General features: G+C 36.1%; 1 protein-coding gene across 2 annotated transcripts in view; it reads left to right on the top strand.

The window, feature by feature from the left end:
• CDK19 (cyclin dependent kinase 19) overlaps positions 1-18,532 on the top strand; it is a 121,714-nt gene that overhangs the window by 31,319 nt on the left and 71,863 nt on the right. For both annotated transcript variants that reach the window (XM_057390182.1, XM_057390183.1), the window contains exon 3: positions 13,990-14,100. In XM_057390182.1, the coding sequence (XP_057246165.1) occupies positions 13,990-14,100 (111 nt within the window). The remainder of the gene's footprint in view (positions 1-13,989; positions 14,101-18,532) is intronic.

Below are 18,532 nucleotides of genomic sequence, written 5' to 3'. Positions count from 1 at the left end.
TCCCTCTCTGATAAAGGACGTGCTGTTTTGATTTTTATCTAACTGTGGAAAATGTAATAATGAGTGGAAACAAAGTGCATGTTGCTCTTCTTAGATTTTTTTGGCTGAGTTATCCTATTGTATAGTAGTGACATGTTGATTGGGACAAARTGTCTTACTATAGTCAGTTATTTCAATAACCATTGTAAAACATTTGCTGTCTGAGTAGGAAAAAAAATATTAATTCTAGGGGTTTTAAATCCTTTTTACTGAGCTCCTTGCATGTAACTTGTAATCTTTTACGTGTCATCCCGACTCTGGCTCCTGGCTTTTCAAATGTTGTTTCTAATTTCTGTTCCAAACCTTTTCTTTATTTTACATTTTCTTTCTGTAGTATCCTTCCTGTTCTGTTGCTTAGACCTCCTTATAATACCTGGTGTGTAAGTATTCATAGCTTCTCATTTGTGACTTCATTCCTCTTTGCTTTTCTTCTGTTGATACAGTTTCTGATTTTCCTTGCATCTCCCTGTTTTATCACAGGGTCTGTCWGCAGCAATATTTATTACTTTTGCTACTTCTTTTGATTCTAGAGCGCTTGTAATAAAATCTTAGTCAGCTTCTGCAGTTTTTTCACCTGATTTAGTGAGAGTTTTCTTTATTTTAGCAGTTCAGTTGTATCACATATTGCCAGTCCCAGGTTTTTCTCATCACCCTTGATAAACACTTTGAGCCCTCCTCTTTTTCTGCCACCCCTTTTCATACAAACCCTTCTGACTGATTTTATTCCTGAAAGTCATGCTCAAAGAATAAAAGAATTGACAAGTACTATATATTTTTCCATTTTCTATCCTTGGAAATGGAAGCTTCTTCCTTATGCCCCCTTCTTTTCCCTGCACTGGTTCATTTTTTGATTCTTTTTTCTGACTTGCTCACAATGCAGCCTGCCATCTTAAGTAACCTTACTGTCATGGGAACTAATACTTGAAAGAGGAGAACAAGAGGTTGCTTTTGCCAGAGGTTTGGTGGGCTTCTGGTCTTTGTGGCAAGATTAGGAGTGTTTGCTGTGTTGAACACATTTCTGTGTGTCTCTTCTCCCTTGACACTTTTCTGTATTGGTCCTTTGATTTTCCCTCCACTACTTTTGCCTCAGTTTTGTTTTTCCTTCATTTCCATCCTTCCTGTTTACATTCTTTTTTTCCATTTCCCACTCGTCATCAACATTTTTTCTCCCCTCCACCAGACAGTTGCATTCCTTACCACTGATACTGTGGTCCATGTATCCTTTTCCCATGGTCTATCATCTTTCTCCAAGGTCTTGCAGCTATCCTTACTTCTGATTCCAGCTCTGCCRTTTTTCCTGCTCACAGTGTTGCTGAGCACAGCAGCTGGTAAGATGCACCTGTGTCCCTTTCCTCCTGATGGCTTCCATGCTGATTTCCTTCTCCCTGGGATAGGTCTCCTGACTGGCTTTTCCTTCTCCTTCTTCCTACCTCTGCTCTTTCTGGAGTGRGTTTCATGTCCATTGCCCCAGAAGAAGTCAGCCTTCTCCTCAAGGGCTGAATTAAGCAGGAGAAAAATAATGGGCATTTTGTGCTTTGTTTTAGTGCCAGAGCTGTTTCTGACCTGCATCATTTAATAGCTCTAAAGGTCTTTCTACAGAGTGTGCTCAAATAGCTTTTTTTCTTTTCCCCAAGGGAAAATGAAGCACCAGGTGGCAGTTTGATGATAAAAAATTGCTTAGTCTGATTTTGTTTCTTTGCTAACCTGTGCRGAAGTGCAAAAGATCTCATAATACTGTGCAGGTTGTGTAATAAAATTATGTTTATGTCTATCATCATTGAATTTTAATGTAGTGGAAATGGGAGAGAAGCTATCCTAGCAGTGGCTTCTTGTACRATCATTACTTCAGTGCAGGTTGACATTCTGGGGAGAATCTTTGACACTCTTCTGTAAAGAGCTCCAAGATTAGGAACAGTCAAAAATGCAAATTCAAAGTCATTAGAATGATTTTCAAATGAGTTTCTAAAGTCAAGCCTTGAGAGCAAATCAGATTTGGTCAACCGCATAAATCCTTGGTGTGTTCATATGAGTGTCCTTGCGCTGTTCTGGTCTCTTTCAACTTGGGAAAGGATACAGTAGCACTAGTAAAGGTAGAGAGAAGGTTTGTGCTTCAAAAGTACTTCTGTATGAACAGGGGCAAAATAGACTGAGAATCTGTGGGTTGGAAGGGAGGGAGGCTGAAGGTAGATGTGGGAGGTCTAAAATCACAGATGGAATGTTAATTAGGGCATTGTTACTCTGTGTTTATCAGAAAAGAAGAACTAGGGCAACTGATGGGAGATAGTGTCTGGTTCTTAAATCCCTGATCCGGTGGGTTGCTGGAAGCTGATTGCTCRTATCACAACAGGCTCATACTGTCTGTGCACTGTTCAACCTGTTCTTTTCCTTGGTATTTGCCTCAGCTACCTCAGGGGTGGGATAGTAGGCAGGCATGAAATGAGTCTTCAGTGTAAATCAAGTACAGGAACTCTTCTTTGACTTTGGGTGCACATGTATTTTGTGGGGGTTTTTTTCAGTGGTATTCTTATAAATGGCTAAATGGTTTGTGAATAATTAGTTGTTCRCTAGTGCCCAGACTAGAAAATTAGAACCAATAGACATACATGGCTTGCTGTATTCTTCGTGGGTCATGGCATTATTGTGTAAGAAATTTACCTAACTYCTGAAAGACGTACTTCTTTTTCTTCAGGCAGTTCAAAATTGTTTCAGAGGTAAGATGAACATAAATGAATGCTGTCATTTTAGCTGGGATTAGAAAAATCTGCTAATTGCATACTTAATGAGATACTGGAAGAGTTCTGTTGCAGGTCTTGAGAGTCTTGAGAGATTTCCAGTTAGTCATTTCTGCATAACATCTGGGGCAGTGTCTGCAATCAGTTCTTAGGAAGAAAGTCTAATTGTGAGTGTAGTATGWTGTTTTCAGGGCCACTTGGCTTTTGCTGCCTTGGGCAAAAGGTCAGTTTACTACCCATTTGCTTGCAATAGAAGTTGCTTTAAAGAAGGGTTATATTCAGTGGAAGACAAATGCATAGTGCCACATGCTTGACCTCTTATGTTGGTAAATATTAACCAGTTACTAATTTCTTCATCTGATAACTGCTGTTATTTCCAAAGCTCTTATACGAAATGGATGTTCTGAGTCCTTATGGGTTGCTGTAAAGAGCATATTTACCATCTCTGGTTTTTATTTTTATCTTTTTGCTCACTGAATTTTATAACTTGCATTAAGCCACCATTTGAGCTTTCCTTGAACTGTATTGGTCCTTATTGAGGGAAATATGATTTTGCTSCATTCATTGTCTCATTGAACAATATTTCATATTTAATAGAAGAGTGAGGAAATAGCAGACTTTAGATTACAAATGGACTTTTTTTTATCCAGTTGCTGTCTGATCATGAGAGTATGAGAGGAATCTTGTGGTAGGCGTTTTAATGGCTTGGGAGACTGCCAGTGAATATTGTTTTAGCTTGCTTCGCACATTAGATTTGTCTAATGTGTGGCTAAGGATTGCAGAAAACTTGGGTAAAAAGTGGAAACSTATGAGCAAAAGCAGAACAAATTTAAGAGATAATCATGTTAATGGACACTGAGAGTGTTCTAGTGTTGTGCTTCCAGAGTGAAATGCTGAATTTATTGTAAATAACTGTCAACAGACTAATTATAGAAATAATTATTGAGTAAAAACTCTGAAAGGGTGATATTTCTAAATTAAGCTTATCTGGAAACAGTATACAAAAAACTTGATTTTAAAACTATATGCATAACTTTCATTAATTTATACAAACCCAAGTTAATAAAAGGAAGTTAAAACCCCAAAGTAATACATTATCTCCTCCTGTCTGCAGGCATGTTTCTCATTTGGAGTGTGGTATTAGATTCAATTTACACTTGCAACTACAGGCTTGTGTATTAGCTTGTTTAAGTAGAGGTAAGACATCGAAGATATTAAAGCACATCAGTTGAAATTTATGAAAGTTTAATGGATGCTRTCATTCAGAACTAAAGTGGCTTTAACTTGATTCCTGTAAGGAACAGAGGTTTAATATACTTAATTTAAAAAAAAAAAATCATACTTCTATTTGATTTCGTTTTCTTTTTAAAGAAGGCTGTAACTATAAATTATGTATCTAAATGCCTGCATCCTAGTCTCATAGTTAACTCATAGTTATTTACTCCTAAATTACTCCTTTATTATATTCATGTACTCCTATATTATACTCATTTAGGAGTAAATAAACTCCTAATGATTATGCTTTRTATATACTCATTCTATATATACTGAACGAGTATATATAAAGCATAATCATTAGGAGTTTATTTATTTTTTTCTTTTATCTTTTCCCACATTAACTGTATGAATGTAGTATTTTCTTGTAATCCTTAAATGCTAAAGTACATACAATTTTCACGTAGTARTGTCACTGAAAGCATAATGGGATCTTCAAGGCTCTGTTATTCCTGAGTGAGAAATGTGTTGTTTCTGTGATTCAGCATCATGGAAATGGTGTATAGGTTGCTGTTTTATTGCTGGATCAACCTTCTTGTTTGGTCCAGATTGGGGCATAGGCACCTGATTTAATTTCTTTTGAGTTTCTCAGAGCATGCACCTTTTGGGTCTGGGTAAGGAGGTCACCTGCTGTCAAGACYCCCTGTRATGTGGTAGYGAGCATTTGCATGTGARTCATTCACCTCTCTTGTATGCTCTTTTAATATTGTTTCAGTTATTGTTTCTTATCTCATTGCTGCTTYCAGTAAATTGCTTATCTCAAGCTGTGATCTTTTGCCTTTTGTGCTTTCARTTCTCCTGTGCAGCCCTCCAGAAGGGATGGGGAAGAGGGAGGAGTGAGGGAGTGGTACATGGTTTGAAGTGGTTTTGGAGGGAACACTGAACTGGAGAATGCCATTCCTAAACCACRATGCAAGGTAGCTGATACCTAATCTAGCATGCAGCCCCTGGATTCAAAGTTAAGCCAAGTTAGTTGGTGTTTTCCAAATGGTTTTTGAATCACAAAAGTGTTGTGTTAATACTTTGTATTATCAGAAGAGTGCCTTCTTAATATGCTATTGGAAATGATAAATTATTTTTTGACTGTTGTGTCACTATAACACTTCATTTATATTCCTGTACATTTTTGTATCGGAGAAATAATTGCCTGCAAGTTGAGAACTTGGATGTGACAGTACTCAGTAGCAGCACACCTGACCTTGAAAAAAACAACAAGTCCTTTAAAAAGCTGGGGTAGATTTAAATTTGAAGTTGGATTTGTAACGTGGAGCAAGCACACTTGCGAAACTGCATTTTTTGACTCTTTCCAGGACTTTMCTTCCTTCAGGCTATAGGGCATTACCTCTATTTACCTGGAATATTGTCCTGAAATGCTTGAGCTGTGTCCTTCCAGGCACCGTGCCCATTGCATTCAGCAGTTCAGAGCAGTGGAGAAGCCATGCTTCCCACTTGATGGGAGTGCTTTGGTTGTTGAGCTGTCAGATTGAGAGGAGATGCTGGCAGTATCACAGCCAATTTACTGTGGAGCCAARTCTGTTATGCATCATCTGAGAGAACCCCTCACACACTGAATTTTACAGGTGGTTTTGGCAGAGGCTTTGGATCTTGGGTATAGGTGTTGGATCAGCTCAGCATTGTCACACTTGATGCACTCCCGTTCTAGCAAATGTGGGAAATTTTTATACCTTAGGATAGAGAACTTAAGGATCAGAAGTGGAGGCACAGAACTATACTTTTCTCTGAGCCCAACAGACATATCTACCAAGCTGGGAGGCTGGTCATTGTCACTATTCAGATACAAGAAGTTGTTGGGTGGAAGCTTTTCAAGATGTAGGGTTTTTTTTTTTTTTTTAAGGATAATTTCAAATAATTTGTTTCACAATTGATGTTTATACAGTTTGTACTGTATAAACTGGAAAATGGCAGATTATCACAAAAATGAAAAAATGGTATAATAATCAAAACGTTAATGAAAAAGCCAGATAAGCAGAGGGAATAAGTAAACTTTAGGACTAAAGTGGGAAAATGGACTGTAAAARTATTATCTTTGCAGGATACTATTGSAATCCCTGCCCAATATTTTGTGTYGGTTAGAAATTTATTACCTCTTGAGAGATGCATCACTGCGGTGCCATAATTAATTGAGGTTGGAGGAATATGCTTTTTGACTGTTCTTTGCTAAAACAGTTTCTCTTGCTCTGGTTCATATGTCATCTCTCTTTCTGAAGTCTTCTTGCGAGGAAAATCTACTTTGAAAAATGGACGATTGATCAGAATTGATGTCTACTCATCTTACTTGCCCTTCTTCAAGAGTTCAGTAGCACCTCAGTTGCCATAATTGTTTATTCATGGAGAGATACAGTGCTAGAGCAAGGTGATAACTGATTGCCAGGAATTGAGAAAAGTGTGGAAATGTCAGAATAAGACCTGCAAGAGAAAATTAGTTGCAGTGTAAAACCTCAGACTGAATGTGTACGTTTGTGGAATGGTGTGATGCTATTTGTGAATTTCGAAGAGGTATTAGCAAACAGATGTGTGTTGTATCCCCTGTGCTCCATTGTAACATTTTAATATTGCTTTAGGTTTAAGCGTCTCTGTTAGTTTGATGGAAAATTTCTTTATCCTCTCAGTAAYGGAAGAAATTTCTAGTCAACCTAGAAACAAATTCAGGGTATTTTAAAACCTTCACAAAGGGCAAACATTCCCTATYACTTTTTAGCAAGTTACATTCTATAGATGTTTTCAATTTAGTTGTTGGTGTTATCTGAGTGGTTGGATGTTCTTTTATTGTAGGCCAAATAATGAGAAAAATCTCTGTAGAGACGGAACTTTAACTTATATATACCTTTCAGTTGGGATGAAAATGGTTATTGCTAAATCTCTGCCAGACTGACCAAAATTAAATACCCYACTCCTTTTAACAGAAGAGAGAGCATAGAATTCAATTGTCCTAAAGGAAATGAGGTTTCCTGAGGGAAGATGCACAAATTCAATAATAATTCACATGTATTTTGTAGAAAACATATGAAAATCAATTATATATTTTATATGTGCACTGGAGCAAAGTTGATATTGTGTGATCTTAATGTCAGCATTAAGATTTTTTCTCATATAGTTGTGTTGAAAATGAAGAAATTTTTGGTTTTGGTAGTATTTTTGCAGTAGTCCTTTCTCTCTATTAAGAAGTCTGTTCYATGGTATATGATACTGGTAAGTAAGAAATGGAAAGAATTCTTCTACTTGTATTTCTGCCCATGTGCTTCAAGACAAATGCCAAAAATATGGTTTTTTTTTTTCCTGGGAACCTAAAGAATTGAAAATGCAGTTATCCTAGTTTCTATTTCTTTAGTTTAGTTAAAATGTAATACTTACAAGAAGTCTTTTGCCAAGCTTTTGTTTCAGAATAATAATGTTATTTAGCARTGCCAGACCATTTTCAGCTCCTGAAATGAAAATATTTATAGAATAAATACTTTCTTAATCCTTCTCATAGGAGGAGGGTGGGGCAAGTTTTTGTCTTCTTCCTGTCTTGACATTTGACAATTTACTGGCTTGATTATCTTCGTTGTCTTCCTTTTTTAAAAAAAATGTACTTGATATTTCTCTTCTGGTAGTTTGTAGCCCTCGAAGTTTGGGGACTCCATGCTTTAAGGGAACCCAAGTGTGAAGGTTGAAGAATGTRTAGAGCATACTAAGAGGGATCTTTGAATATGAGGGATTGCTTGGGATCAAACTGGTGAAAATCGGATGCATGTATAGGAGAATTAGAGGGAAGAAGAGAGTCTATGTGGACTCTGCTTGGAGTCTTCTTTGAAATATTTTAGCTTGTTAATTTTGGAGTGTGYCTTGTAAACTCAGGCAGCACTCCTAGGACTTTGCGTAAGAATGGCAGTTGTTAATTTTTGGCCTGCCAAATAATAATGCTCTGCCTCCCCTGCTTGGTTTTGCATGCCAAAGGCTGCCCAAAGACAGGCCTTGCCAGACCAGTGTACAAAGAATATTACTGTACTTCTGTACTTTCTGAAACAGGATTAAGCTAGTGTTTAAACTTTTACCTTTCTTCTTAGGTTCTTTGTATGATTTTTTTTTTGTGTATATCTATGTATGTCCATGTCCATTTTTATGTTGCCTGCATTTATCTCTTTGAGACCTTTTATATAAGTGTCAGCTATGGGCAGCTTAAAGCTGGAAACAAACCCTCCCTACCTGCTCAGTTTGAAGGTGTTACTATAAAGACTTTTGGTACTTCAATTGTGGAGTCACTGTAATTGTAATTTCTGTAACTGTAATTTCTCCAAGTRAAAAAGGGAATCCAAACTGGAAAATCCCAAACTTCAGAATTGACTGGATCACTAAACAAAGCTGAATTTTGAGTAGTTTTCTACTATTTGCGCAGCTAGCAAAGGATTGTTCTTACACATTTAATAAAATGAATAGCTTCCTGGGTTTTTTTATTTGATTTATTTTGGGAGTCCCATATATACCTCCCTGAGGGAAAAGCTGCAGCATGAGCTTGATAATAGGCAGCAGAKGCTTTATGTGGAAAGGATAATATTAATAACATGGAGGAGAAGATCTAGTATTGATTAATAATATCTAAACCAGTTGGAATTCTTCAAGACCTTCTGAAGAAGTAAAATGATTATCTTTGTTCCTTTGAAAATCCCAGTTTCAATCAAAAAACAACTTCAGTGACCCTAGAGGCTTCAGATATATTCATCGCACAAGAGGCGGCTTTAAAATTCTACAGTGTGCAATTGCTTTTATGAGCAATCAGCCTTATGCTTTGGTCTTTCCTGTGATTTCTTGTGATCCACATTTTCCTCTGTTTAARATTTTGGTTCCAACCTTGAAAATGGTTAAAGGCAGTACAGTGTGCATTTCCATCAAAGAAACTACCAGGACTGTTCCGAATGAGTTTAAGTACATAGATCAAAAGACTGACATAAACTGTGTGAAAGGTAGGTATACCTCTTAGATGAGATTGCCCTCTGAATAAATTTCTGAASATGGTTATGCGTTTTGTCATCACTGACACAGAAATACATGTTTGCTACAAGATTTACTAGTGTCAGTAGTGAGAGCACTGTTTGTCTTTCTCTTTTCTCTAATTTTTCTTAGGTTTCCTTCACAGTGAGATGAAAGTGTCTGTCCTCACCCTGCTTTTGTAAGTGGTWGCTAGAAAGCATTATTCATCCTGTGGTGTAAAAAAGTATTTCTGTGAGAGATTTATTTCTTGAGGCATGTACTGTTTGACTTGTTTTTAAATGTGCTAAGATCATTTTTATATTTGTAACACTGCAGCTCTTCTCCCATTCACAGAAGTTGTCTCTTTGGGAGGAAAAAGGGAGAACTTTACATATCTCAAAAGAGCAGGAGACTTCCTAGTTGCTAGTCTACCTCACATAAAAGGAATTTGCATTATATGGTGATWGATTTGCAGGCTCAGTTCAAGAGTTTAAACCAAATTGCTGTAGGAGCTCGCTGTCAATCATCTTTTCCATCTCCTGGAGGTGATCAGTAAAACCTCATTAAACCCATTTTTCATGAAGGCTGCTGCAAAAGCACGTACTGCAGAGGCATCTATCTAGTGAATCTAGTGGCTGACTTAACGTCAAATTTATCAAGTGAACTTGTTTACCAATGTTGAGCAAGAAGCAAATATGCTATTTTCCCTGTTGTTGAGAAGATATTCCTGAACCWTCCTGTTCATGAGATGCTATCTTGCAGGGTAATTTTATCTCTTATTAGCTGTCTCTCTGTCTTCAGCCATTCTTATAATCTAGTGTAATGATTTCTTCYGTCATTGATGCTCATGTCTTTGTATTTTAGTGGGTATCCATCTTACTTCCTTTCAGTATTTGACCCGTTACAGTAAAYGAGAATTCCCTGTTGAGGGATAGATTGTTTTGCTCCTTTGGTCACCCTTTGCCTCTCCCTGGGTGAGCTGATCTTTTGTGTGGGTGTGGAGGGGGAGATGTTTGAGAAAAAAACCCTGCATATAGTATTAAAAAAATTATCACAGAAGCCTTTTATGTATTAATATCAATGTATCCCATTCTCTCTCCTGTGAATACCTCAACTGGGATATCTAATATCAGATTTACCCTCTTAATTTTCTTCTTTTTTTCATGGCAATCCAGTTCTACCTTTTTGTCACTTGTACCTKATGACTTTGCAGTCTAGAGCAGGAGTTCTTGGGTTAGTTTTCAAATGCGTGCATTCAGATTTTGTACTGCTAATCTCATTTTTGTTATTCTTTGTTTACTTAGTCACAGAATAAAGTAGCATAAAAGATGGTGCATTATCACATTCCTTTTCTTCCTTGGGAATTCTGCCTTTATTTAATTGGATAATTTCATTCACACTCRTGATGTTGATACTAAGATGGTTTTTATTAACAAACACAATACTTGTTCTTTGGTAACCCCCAAATAGTTAGTATGTAGAACTACTTTACCTTGAAATGTGCCCCATTATCAGCTGACCTTTTCGGTAATTTCTTGCTCATTCTTGAACATATTCCAGTTGTTATCTTTCCCATCTGATAAAGTACTTAAAACTATTATGAGGTTGAAATTTGAGCACAGATCTTCTGCTTGTGTAGAAAATCAATCATCAGAGAAGAAAGTCAGGATAGTTTGTTATTCACACATTTTTCTTTATGTTCATTATTTCAAAATTTGTTTTCTGTGTGCTTTGGATTCACAGGTCTCCAAATGTCTTGTCTTCTTTGTGTCCCTTTTTGGAATGTATGTATGTATTTACTAATCATCTGATACCATCTCTGAGTTTTGCTTGTATTTRCTTGTGCTAATTTATACTCTCTTAAATGTGAGGCAGTTTTATTATCCATGTGTTCGTTCATTCCATGATCAATATAGTAACTATTATTAACGCATGAGGTAAAATATTTCAGATTTTTATTTTTGTCTTTATGTTTTATGATATCCYACTTTTACTTCCTTAATCTTGTACACTCTCTGGTGCTTCTTCTCTACTGGCTAGACAACCTTTACTCTTTACTTTTATTTTCCATGCAAAGTCCACCTCTGCATTCTACTGACACTTCACATTTCCAGTGCTTCAAGCTTCTGTACCTGTGTTGTTGCCAACTTAACTTTTTCCCGGGCATCAGAGACTTTCACATCATGACCTTCTCCTTCCCCTGCTRTAAGAGGCATTCACTTGTGAGGGAAATTCTCACAGTCTCTATCACAGAGAACTTGTTATTCATCAGAGAACTGAAGAAATTAGTAGCAATTCTGCATATAGCAGATAGCCATCTGGGAATCCTAGAAGCTGTTCCGTGCTATTTGGGCAATCCAAAAGCWAAATTTTAAACTTAAGGCTGTGGCTAAAAAAGCTAAGAAAGGTGATAAGCAAAGATGCTTGTACAATTCTCTTGATAATAATTTTAGTGATTTTAATAATAATCATTGTAATGTTTGTAATTGTTTAAATGCAAGACATTGCACAGGACTGTTGAAGTTGCACAAATGTTGACAATTCACCATGAAGTCCTTCTGAATGTSTTTCTATCTAAACTGCTTTGTGTGCTGCTACAAGAAAGAAATGTATTGTAACYGAGACACAGGTTTTTATTAGATTTTTACYTCAMGTTGGGTATGAAGGAACTTAAAKTTTAGAAGAACATTAGGCTRTATTACTATTAAAATAKGATGGTGTGTTCATTTAGTAATAAATTCTAGTAATTGSAGATTCTTTTTATGTTCAGGTTGTTATCTTTTAATTCAAGATGTTGTCAAGTGCACTGGAATCTTTCAATTACTAGGACAGTGTATTAATTTCTTCCTTCTAAATTYAGGCTTAAATTAACCAAGTCTTACACTGATTTACTTCTGCAGAAGACCTAAGAAAATAATGTTGGTATTATGTTGCATTTATCTGTTCTGTTTGTTTAAAGTTTATACAGCAATCTGCAGCAGGAAAACTGTAGACAATTATTTACCACATCCCTCGAGTTGTTCCTGTGGTAGGACTAAAATGCTCGTTTGTACAGGCATTTGTGGTGATGCATGGACATAAGAACTGTATCAGAGAAGGTGCATCACTTATCTGTTAGATATATGTGGCATGTGTAGGATGTAAATACTGACAAAATCCTAGTTAAACAAAAGTTGTTAGGGTAGGTGGTAAATGCAATCTGATGAAAGTACCTTTGCTATATCCCCTTTGCTATAATTTTCATGTTGTTGGCTTCCACCTGTGCTTTAATGAGAATGCAGTTTCTGAAGTCCCTCATTTCTTTTTAGCACTGCCTTAGATTGATAACTTGTCATTGAAACGCTTGTCTCAAATTTGCTGTTTTTTGATTTCCACAGCTGTGTGTTTGGTTGTGTCCTATATTCCTTTCTGATCACATCTTTCCAGTGCTTTTAGAATGAGTTCCCTCATCTCCACTCTTCAAATACCTATGAGTCACATCAGTTTGGTCACTCTCTCTTCTGCTGTAGTCTGTTTCTAGRTGGGATGGTTTTAAACATAAATCTGACCAACAGTTTGGGTTTGTGGCTCACGCTCATCCCTTATATCCTACATTATCATTTTTGACCTCCTCTAGTTGGTGTGGAAMACCATTGCAAGTCCAGCATAGCTAGAACAGAGCTCTCATTCTTGATGTGATGTGTTGTTCTCCTAGAACCARCATTTCCTTGGTCTGTCTCTGGCTGCTGAAGTACTGAGCCTTGACAGCCAGCGTGTAACAAAGAACAAGTCTTATAAAGAGCCAGTGAGGGACCTGGTTTTGTTTGGCTTGGAGAAAAGGAGGCTTGGGGTTAGGGAAAGAAAAAAAGTAAAAAAAACACTTTCTGCAGGGTAAAAACAACATTGAAATTATTTAATTTGCTGGAAAACTGGAACGCATTTAAGCAGCTATGATATTCTATAGAKTTCTTGTTTTGACAGATGTCTGTACAGTCAAAAGATAATATAATTTAAAATTAGTATTTTTTTTTTTAATTTCCCCTCAAATAAACATCTTGAATCTTTTGCTGTAGGGTGAGAAAAGGAAAGATTAATTTCTSTGAAATGTGCCTTGGAACCTACTCTGTTTACTGTTTCGCCATCATAAATTGATTCTTGGCAATGTATATACTCGTGCTGCAGATGCAAGCAATTTCTGATAAGACAGAAATGATCAATCATTCTTGTGACTACAAGTGAGTCCATGGAAATTATGTTTTTGGGAGTACCACTTCCCAGCTCCTCCTGAGACTGATTTAATCTGGCAGAAGGATGACTTCTGCAGCAGTGCCTGCTTTAATGTTCTGTCTAATTGGTGATGAGACCTAGTTTTCTTTCTGGCAAGCAATAAATAAATTTGGGATTATTTCTGGATTACAGGATAGCAGTTAAAACAACCAGTAGAAAACTCATTTTGGTAAACTTTTTTTTGAAAATACCATTATGTTCTGTGACCAGAATCCTTTGAGGCAAGTGAGGTAGGGATCCAAAGCAAAACATAATGACTAGTAATAAAATCATTACATGGTGATCAAGAACTGTGTTGTCCTGAAAGAACTGGGCCAGCTGCACAAGCTTCATTCTGGCATCCTTAAATGCTGATGTTCAGCTTTGATAAGAAAACARTTACATTTGTGTGTGATAACTTCTTTAGAAATAGGCACTGACAACAAGCAGGATGAATAGATGGGATGGGCAGCTGTGTTGAACTGGGGACAGGGAAAGGTAGGTAGTGATGGGCAGCTGTGCTGGCAGAACAGCATTGCATGCCACCAAGGCTGTGTACATYCTGATTTTGATGTTTAGAAGATCATGTGTTTGAATCACTGGCATCTTTCCTTTTAGGGCTTGTTTTGGAATTACTTGTTTCCTCTTTGACCTGTTCAGTGGTTTTGTTGCTGTGTTTGCTTTTCTTAACAAGCACAGAAGTAACAAGAGCTTCTCTGTTTCTCTGCAGCTTTTACGAGAGYTGAAGCACCCAAACGTGATTGCATTGCAGAAGGTTTTCCTTTCTCACAGTGACAGAAAGGTTTGGCTGCTGTTTGATTATGCTGAGCATGATTTGTGGGTAAGTACAGATTTTCCTGAGTGTTTGAGGTAGTGCTGTAAGAGCTTGTTCAAACTGATGYGGGTGTAATGTACCTTCATACAGGCAGAGATACATTATTTTCCTGCTCTGTAATTAAGGGTCTAACTGATAATTCTTTTGCTTTTACACTTTAAAGCCTGCCAAAGACTATGTAGATATTTTTTTAGGTCAGATTGGGTTTTGAAGTGAAAAGGATTTTCCTTCAAGATTAGTTGGAGTTAGAGAAAGCATTCCTAAATTGACGTCTTCTAAAACAGTGTTTGGAAATGGATTTAGTACTTTTTTCCTCACATTTTGCACATGCAGACACACACACATAAAAAAAGGAGAGGGACTGCTTTGATGAATCCTCTCACTGAGATGTGCAAGTGACCAGTATTCAATCATCTATATCCTAAATAGAGAATTTGTGACAGTATGAGTGGAAATAAAATGACAAATAAGAAAGCTGATTGSGCCTATAGACTCTCATTACATGGAAGAGAAGTAGACTTACATGTCTGTTTTTAAGTTTCCAGCAAAATACGTTATTATTTGGTTTAGTCTCTTGTAGAGGTGGACATCAGTGACATTGGGACTTGAATTCAGATGCAAATGTTCAACATCCACATCTATTGATAAGATGCAAGTTGCTTGGACTTGGATTTGTGTTTAAACCTGAAAGATATCCAGCACTTACTAAGTGTAACCAATATGTTTATGATTCCTTTGAAAACACTGGCAAGGAAAGGAAGTGGTAATATAAATCCCAGTATTACTTTTGAAAGCTTCAGTAATATAGATGTTTCTATGACAAATGTTAGGGACAAATTGCTCAATTTCTTCATACTTGGCTCTTGAGCTTGTAAAAAATTCAGAATTTTAATTGAAAGGAAAATAGACCTTCAAAAACACACTTTTGGCTCAGAACAAGTAAAGCCATGGTAATTCCCCTTCAAAAGCTCAAAGGATATTTAATTTTATTTCTTTTATCAGCTAGCAGTTCTGTACTTTGAAAGTTTTATTCATCAAAGTTCAATGGACACTGAGAGTTTGTGTATTTCACATAACTGGTGGCAGTGATGGTGAAGAGAAGTGCATCAGCTAAACCTCTGTATGACAGAATTTATTTGTGCATTAAATTAATTTACCCAAGCACATTTTACTGCTACRTTTATTGCCGTGTATCTTAAACACATTCTTTTTCTAACCTTTTCCATTAAATTTTATTTTAGGCATGTGTTTTTTACACTACATAGTGATTTTTCACATATTTTACAGCTTTAGATGAAGAATCACTGCWGTTTGATATTCTTGCCACTCCTCTCATATGGCTGGGTATTGGATATAATCTCAGTGAAATTAATTATTTTGAATTATTTAAGACTGAAATGTTTGTTACAATGAGGTATTTGATATGAACTGGTCTCCCACTTCCTAACTCTCTCCTGTGTTTTTGTTTTTTTCTATGGGACATGCTGCACAAATCATTTCTCCTTTCCTATATAATTGCCCATGTTTCCTTGCTTCTTAAGCCTTTGCCAGGAATTTTGTCCTCCCTTGCATTAAGTTGGTCATGTTCAAGGCACTCTTGGTTCTGGCTTAACCTTGGTCCTCATTTCCTTTACCGTCAGCACTTCCCAAGCATCGCTCTTAATTCCCCTTTTGTCTGTTTTGCTCACTCCCAACTTTGTGTCTTTTTCCACGCTGCCTCCTACACATGGAACAGCCTCCCAATTAACGTACGTAAAGATCCTTCACTATCCTCCTTCAAAAAAAGTCCTGAAAATCCACTTACTTTGTAACGCATTTCAGTAATACCAACCACTTGTCATTCTGTCTGTGTTGTGTTGTGTTTTGCATTTCCTGTGCTTTACAGCTTGTGCCCTTTCAACTCTTTGGGGTAGAAATTGCAGTATGGATTTAGCACTTTTTAAAAAAATTGCTTAGCACCATGTGCTTCCCCAGCACTACATAAAGCCAAAATAAGTCTATTTGTCATGGATATATCAGTTTATAAGGATTTCAGTTTTGGAATTGAAGGTGTGCTGTCACTAGAGAGATGCAGATTTCCAGAGACCAATGTTTTCACATGTAGATACCTTAGAGTTACTTACCAAAAGTTGTAAGTATGTAAACTGTCCTTCTGTTCAAAGCTGCCCAGCTTTAGTAACTCCTGTTGGCTTCAATGAGAAGAATAAATGCTCATCGCATTCAATCATTAGATTAATTAAAATCATTGTATTTTTCAGCTTCTGTACTGGAAACATTTGGCAAGAGATGAATAAACTATATTAGATGCTATCTTATTCTGTTAGTTTTCTAATACTGAAAAGAAATGTCCTGTTCTAAAGGGTTGGTGCTAATTAAACTTATTAAAAAGTTCTTCTATGGTGAGCAACAACTTTTTTTTTTTAACTTTGCATTTAATTCTCGAGGATGAAACTGCTCAGATCTGTAATTTTATGTTTAGGTAGCGCATGCTTAATAATTTTCTGTAACTTCTGCTGATASCATTACCAAGGAATGTAGAAGCTATGCTAGTTTGAACTGCTTTAGACAGGTATTGGTGAACARTGCTTACAATGTCCTTGACTACAAACATAGTCTTCGGTTTTCATAACTAAACCTATCAAAGATATTTTGTTGCCTTATCTCTCAAGTTACATTATAYGAAACAGTGCAAAACCATGAGATTACCATAGAGAATATCTATGAATATAGGATTTTTTTTGACAAATTGATTTATAACTATCTTCTTTCGATTACCAAAATTCTTAGTGTAGCACACAATGTCATATGATTTTTCTTGACTATTTGTCAAAGAGATGGTAAGTTCTCAGGCTGTAGGATGTTAATTTTTGACCTTTAAAAATAAAAGGTTTGTTTTAAATGCCACAGTTTTTGCTGTTTGATCACTAAGGAATAGCTTCTTTTTCTATTGCACTTTCATGGATGTTCTTATTTTACCTTAGTCTTACTTTTAGATAGTATACTGCTGTCCAGAACTTCCTGTGTAAAGTTAGTACATTTTRAGACCTAATTCAAATTTATTTCAAATTCTTTAAATGCATGGTGATTACTTAAATGGACTTTAAGGAAAGTTTGTTACCAATGAGATCTGTCCTAGAGGTGAATTGTTTGTTGTCAGTCTATTTACTTTTACTGCGGATTTTTAGTATTGAACTRTTTTCTAAAATGCACATTTTTAATACCACAGATAAGCACACATCAATGTCCTCAATTTCATAGTCTCTATACTTCAGGCAGGATTTTTGATTCTAAGCAATGTTTTTGTTATACTTTTCTTTTTACTCTCTGTATTGACAGGTTATCTCCCATTCCTGGCTACGGTACAGATTTGATTCTCAGACTTGTTTAGTATCTGTGTATAACATCACATCTTTAAGATTCCCTTTCTGGAAATATGTGTTGTAACTTAAATAAGACGCTTCTGAATTGGTTTGATCTGATTCTAAAAAAGTGACATTTTTATCACAGTGAAATGTGTTGAATATGTTTTATAGCAATTAAAAACATTGTTGATTCTTAGTAAGTAAATACATAAATAATTAACTATGATTTGATAATATTGAATGTCATGATACGTACACTATCCAAGGCCAGTTAAACCGTGATCTATGTAGTTTTTAGGTGTGGTTGAATGTTTCTCTCTTACTATTAGATTCCAGTGACTAAACACTTAGCAGCAAATACTACTGAGAAACATGGAGTAAAATTCATCTTGGGATTATTGTTGATAATAATAAAAATATATGGGCAGACTGGCTTTTGTTTTATTGGAAATAACTGTAATGTATATATTCTACTTTAAAAAAATGTGGCGTAGAGATTATTAGCACAGTCATTATCTGTGTTCCTAAAAGTAATCATCAGATAATGGGAAGGAGAAAATACTCTTCCTACCTGTGAATTTCACAACACTAGTTGACTCTTAGTCTACAAATAAATTAATTTTGGCTGACAACATTTTGAATAAGCTTTTATGATAAATGAAATTGAGAGAGTATTGCATACTGATATGTGCAATAAACCTGCATATATATTTAATCACGTGAATATTGCCTAAAAGATGAGTTGYAACATATTTCTTAAATATGTTATAATCAGTTATAATTCTTTCTTCCAAAAGCTTCAGTTTACCTCTTAATCATGAAGATAATTCAGATGCTAGTTGATGACAAATATCTTTATATACATAAAAATACTTTTCTCAGTGTAACAGTGTTATTATTTTAACTTTTGATTTTCTAAGTGTAACTCAGTCCTTCTCTGCTAGGTGATTCTTCATGCAGTTCTTTCTCTTGTATACATATCTACCAATATAGGCTTCTGCTGGCTGGAGGAAGAATATAAGATTTGTTGAGACAGAAGGGAATGGGCTGGCATAGTTCTTTATGGCATGGTTGAT

Source organism: Malurus melanocephalus, unplaced genomic scaffold (genome assembly GCF_030028575.1).
Source record: "Malurus melanocephalus ecotype Western Australia unplaced genomic scaffold, MMel_1.1 scaffold_23, whole genome shotgun sequence".
Classification (NCBI taxonomy): domain Eukaryota; kingdom Metazoa; phylum Chordata; class Aves; order Passeriformes; family Maluridae; genus Malurus; species Malurus melanocephalus.
The sequence above is the reverse complement of the archived record's forward strand: the minus strand, read 5'-3'. Positions and strand labels throughout refer to the sequence as shown.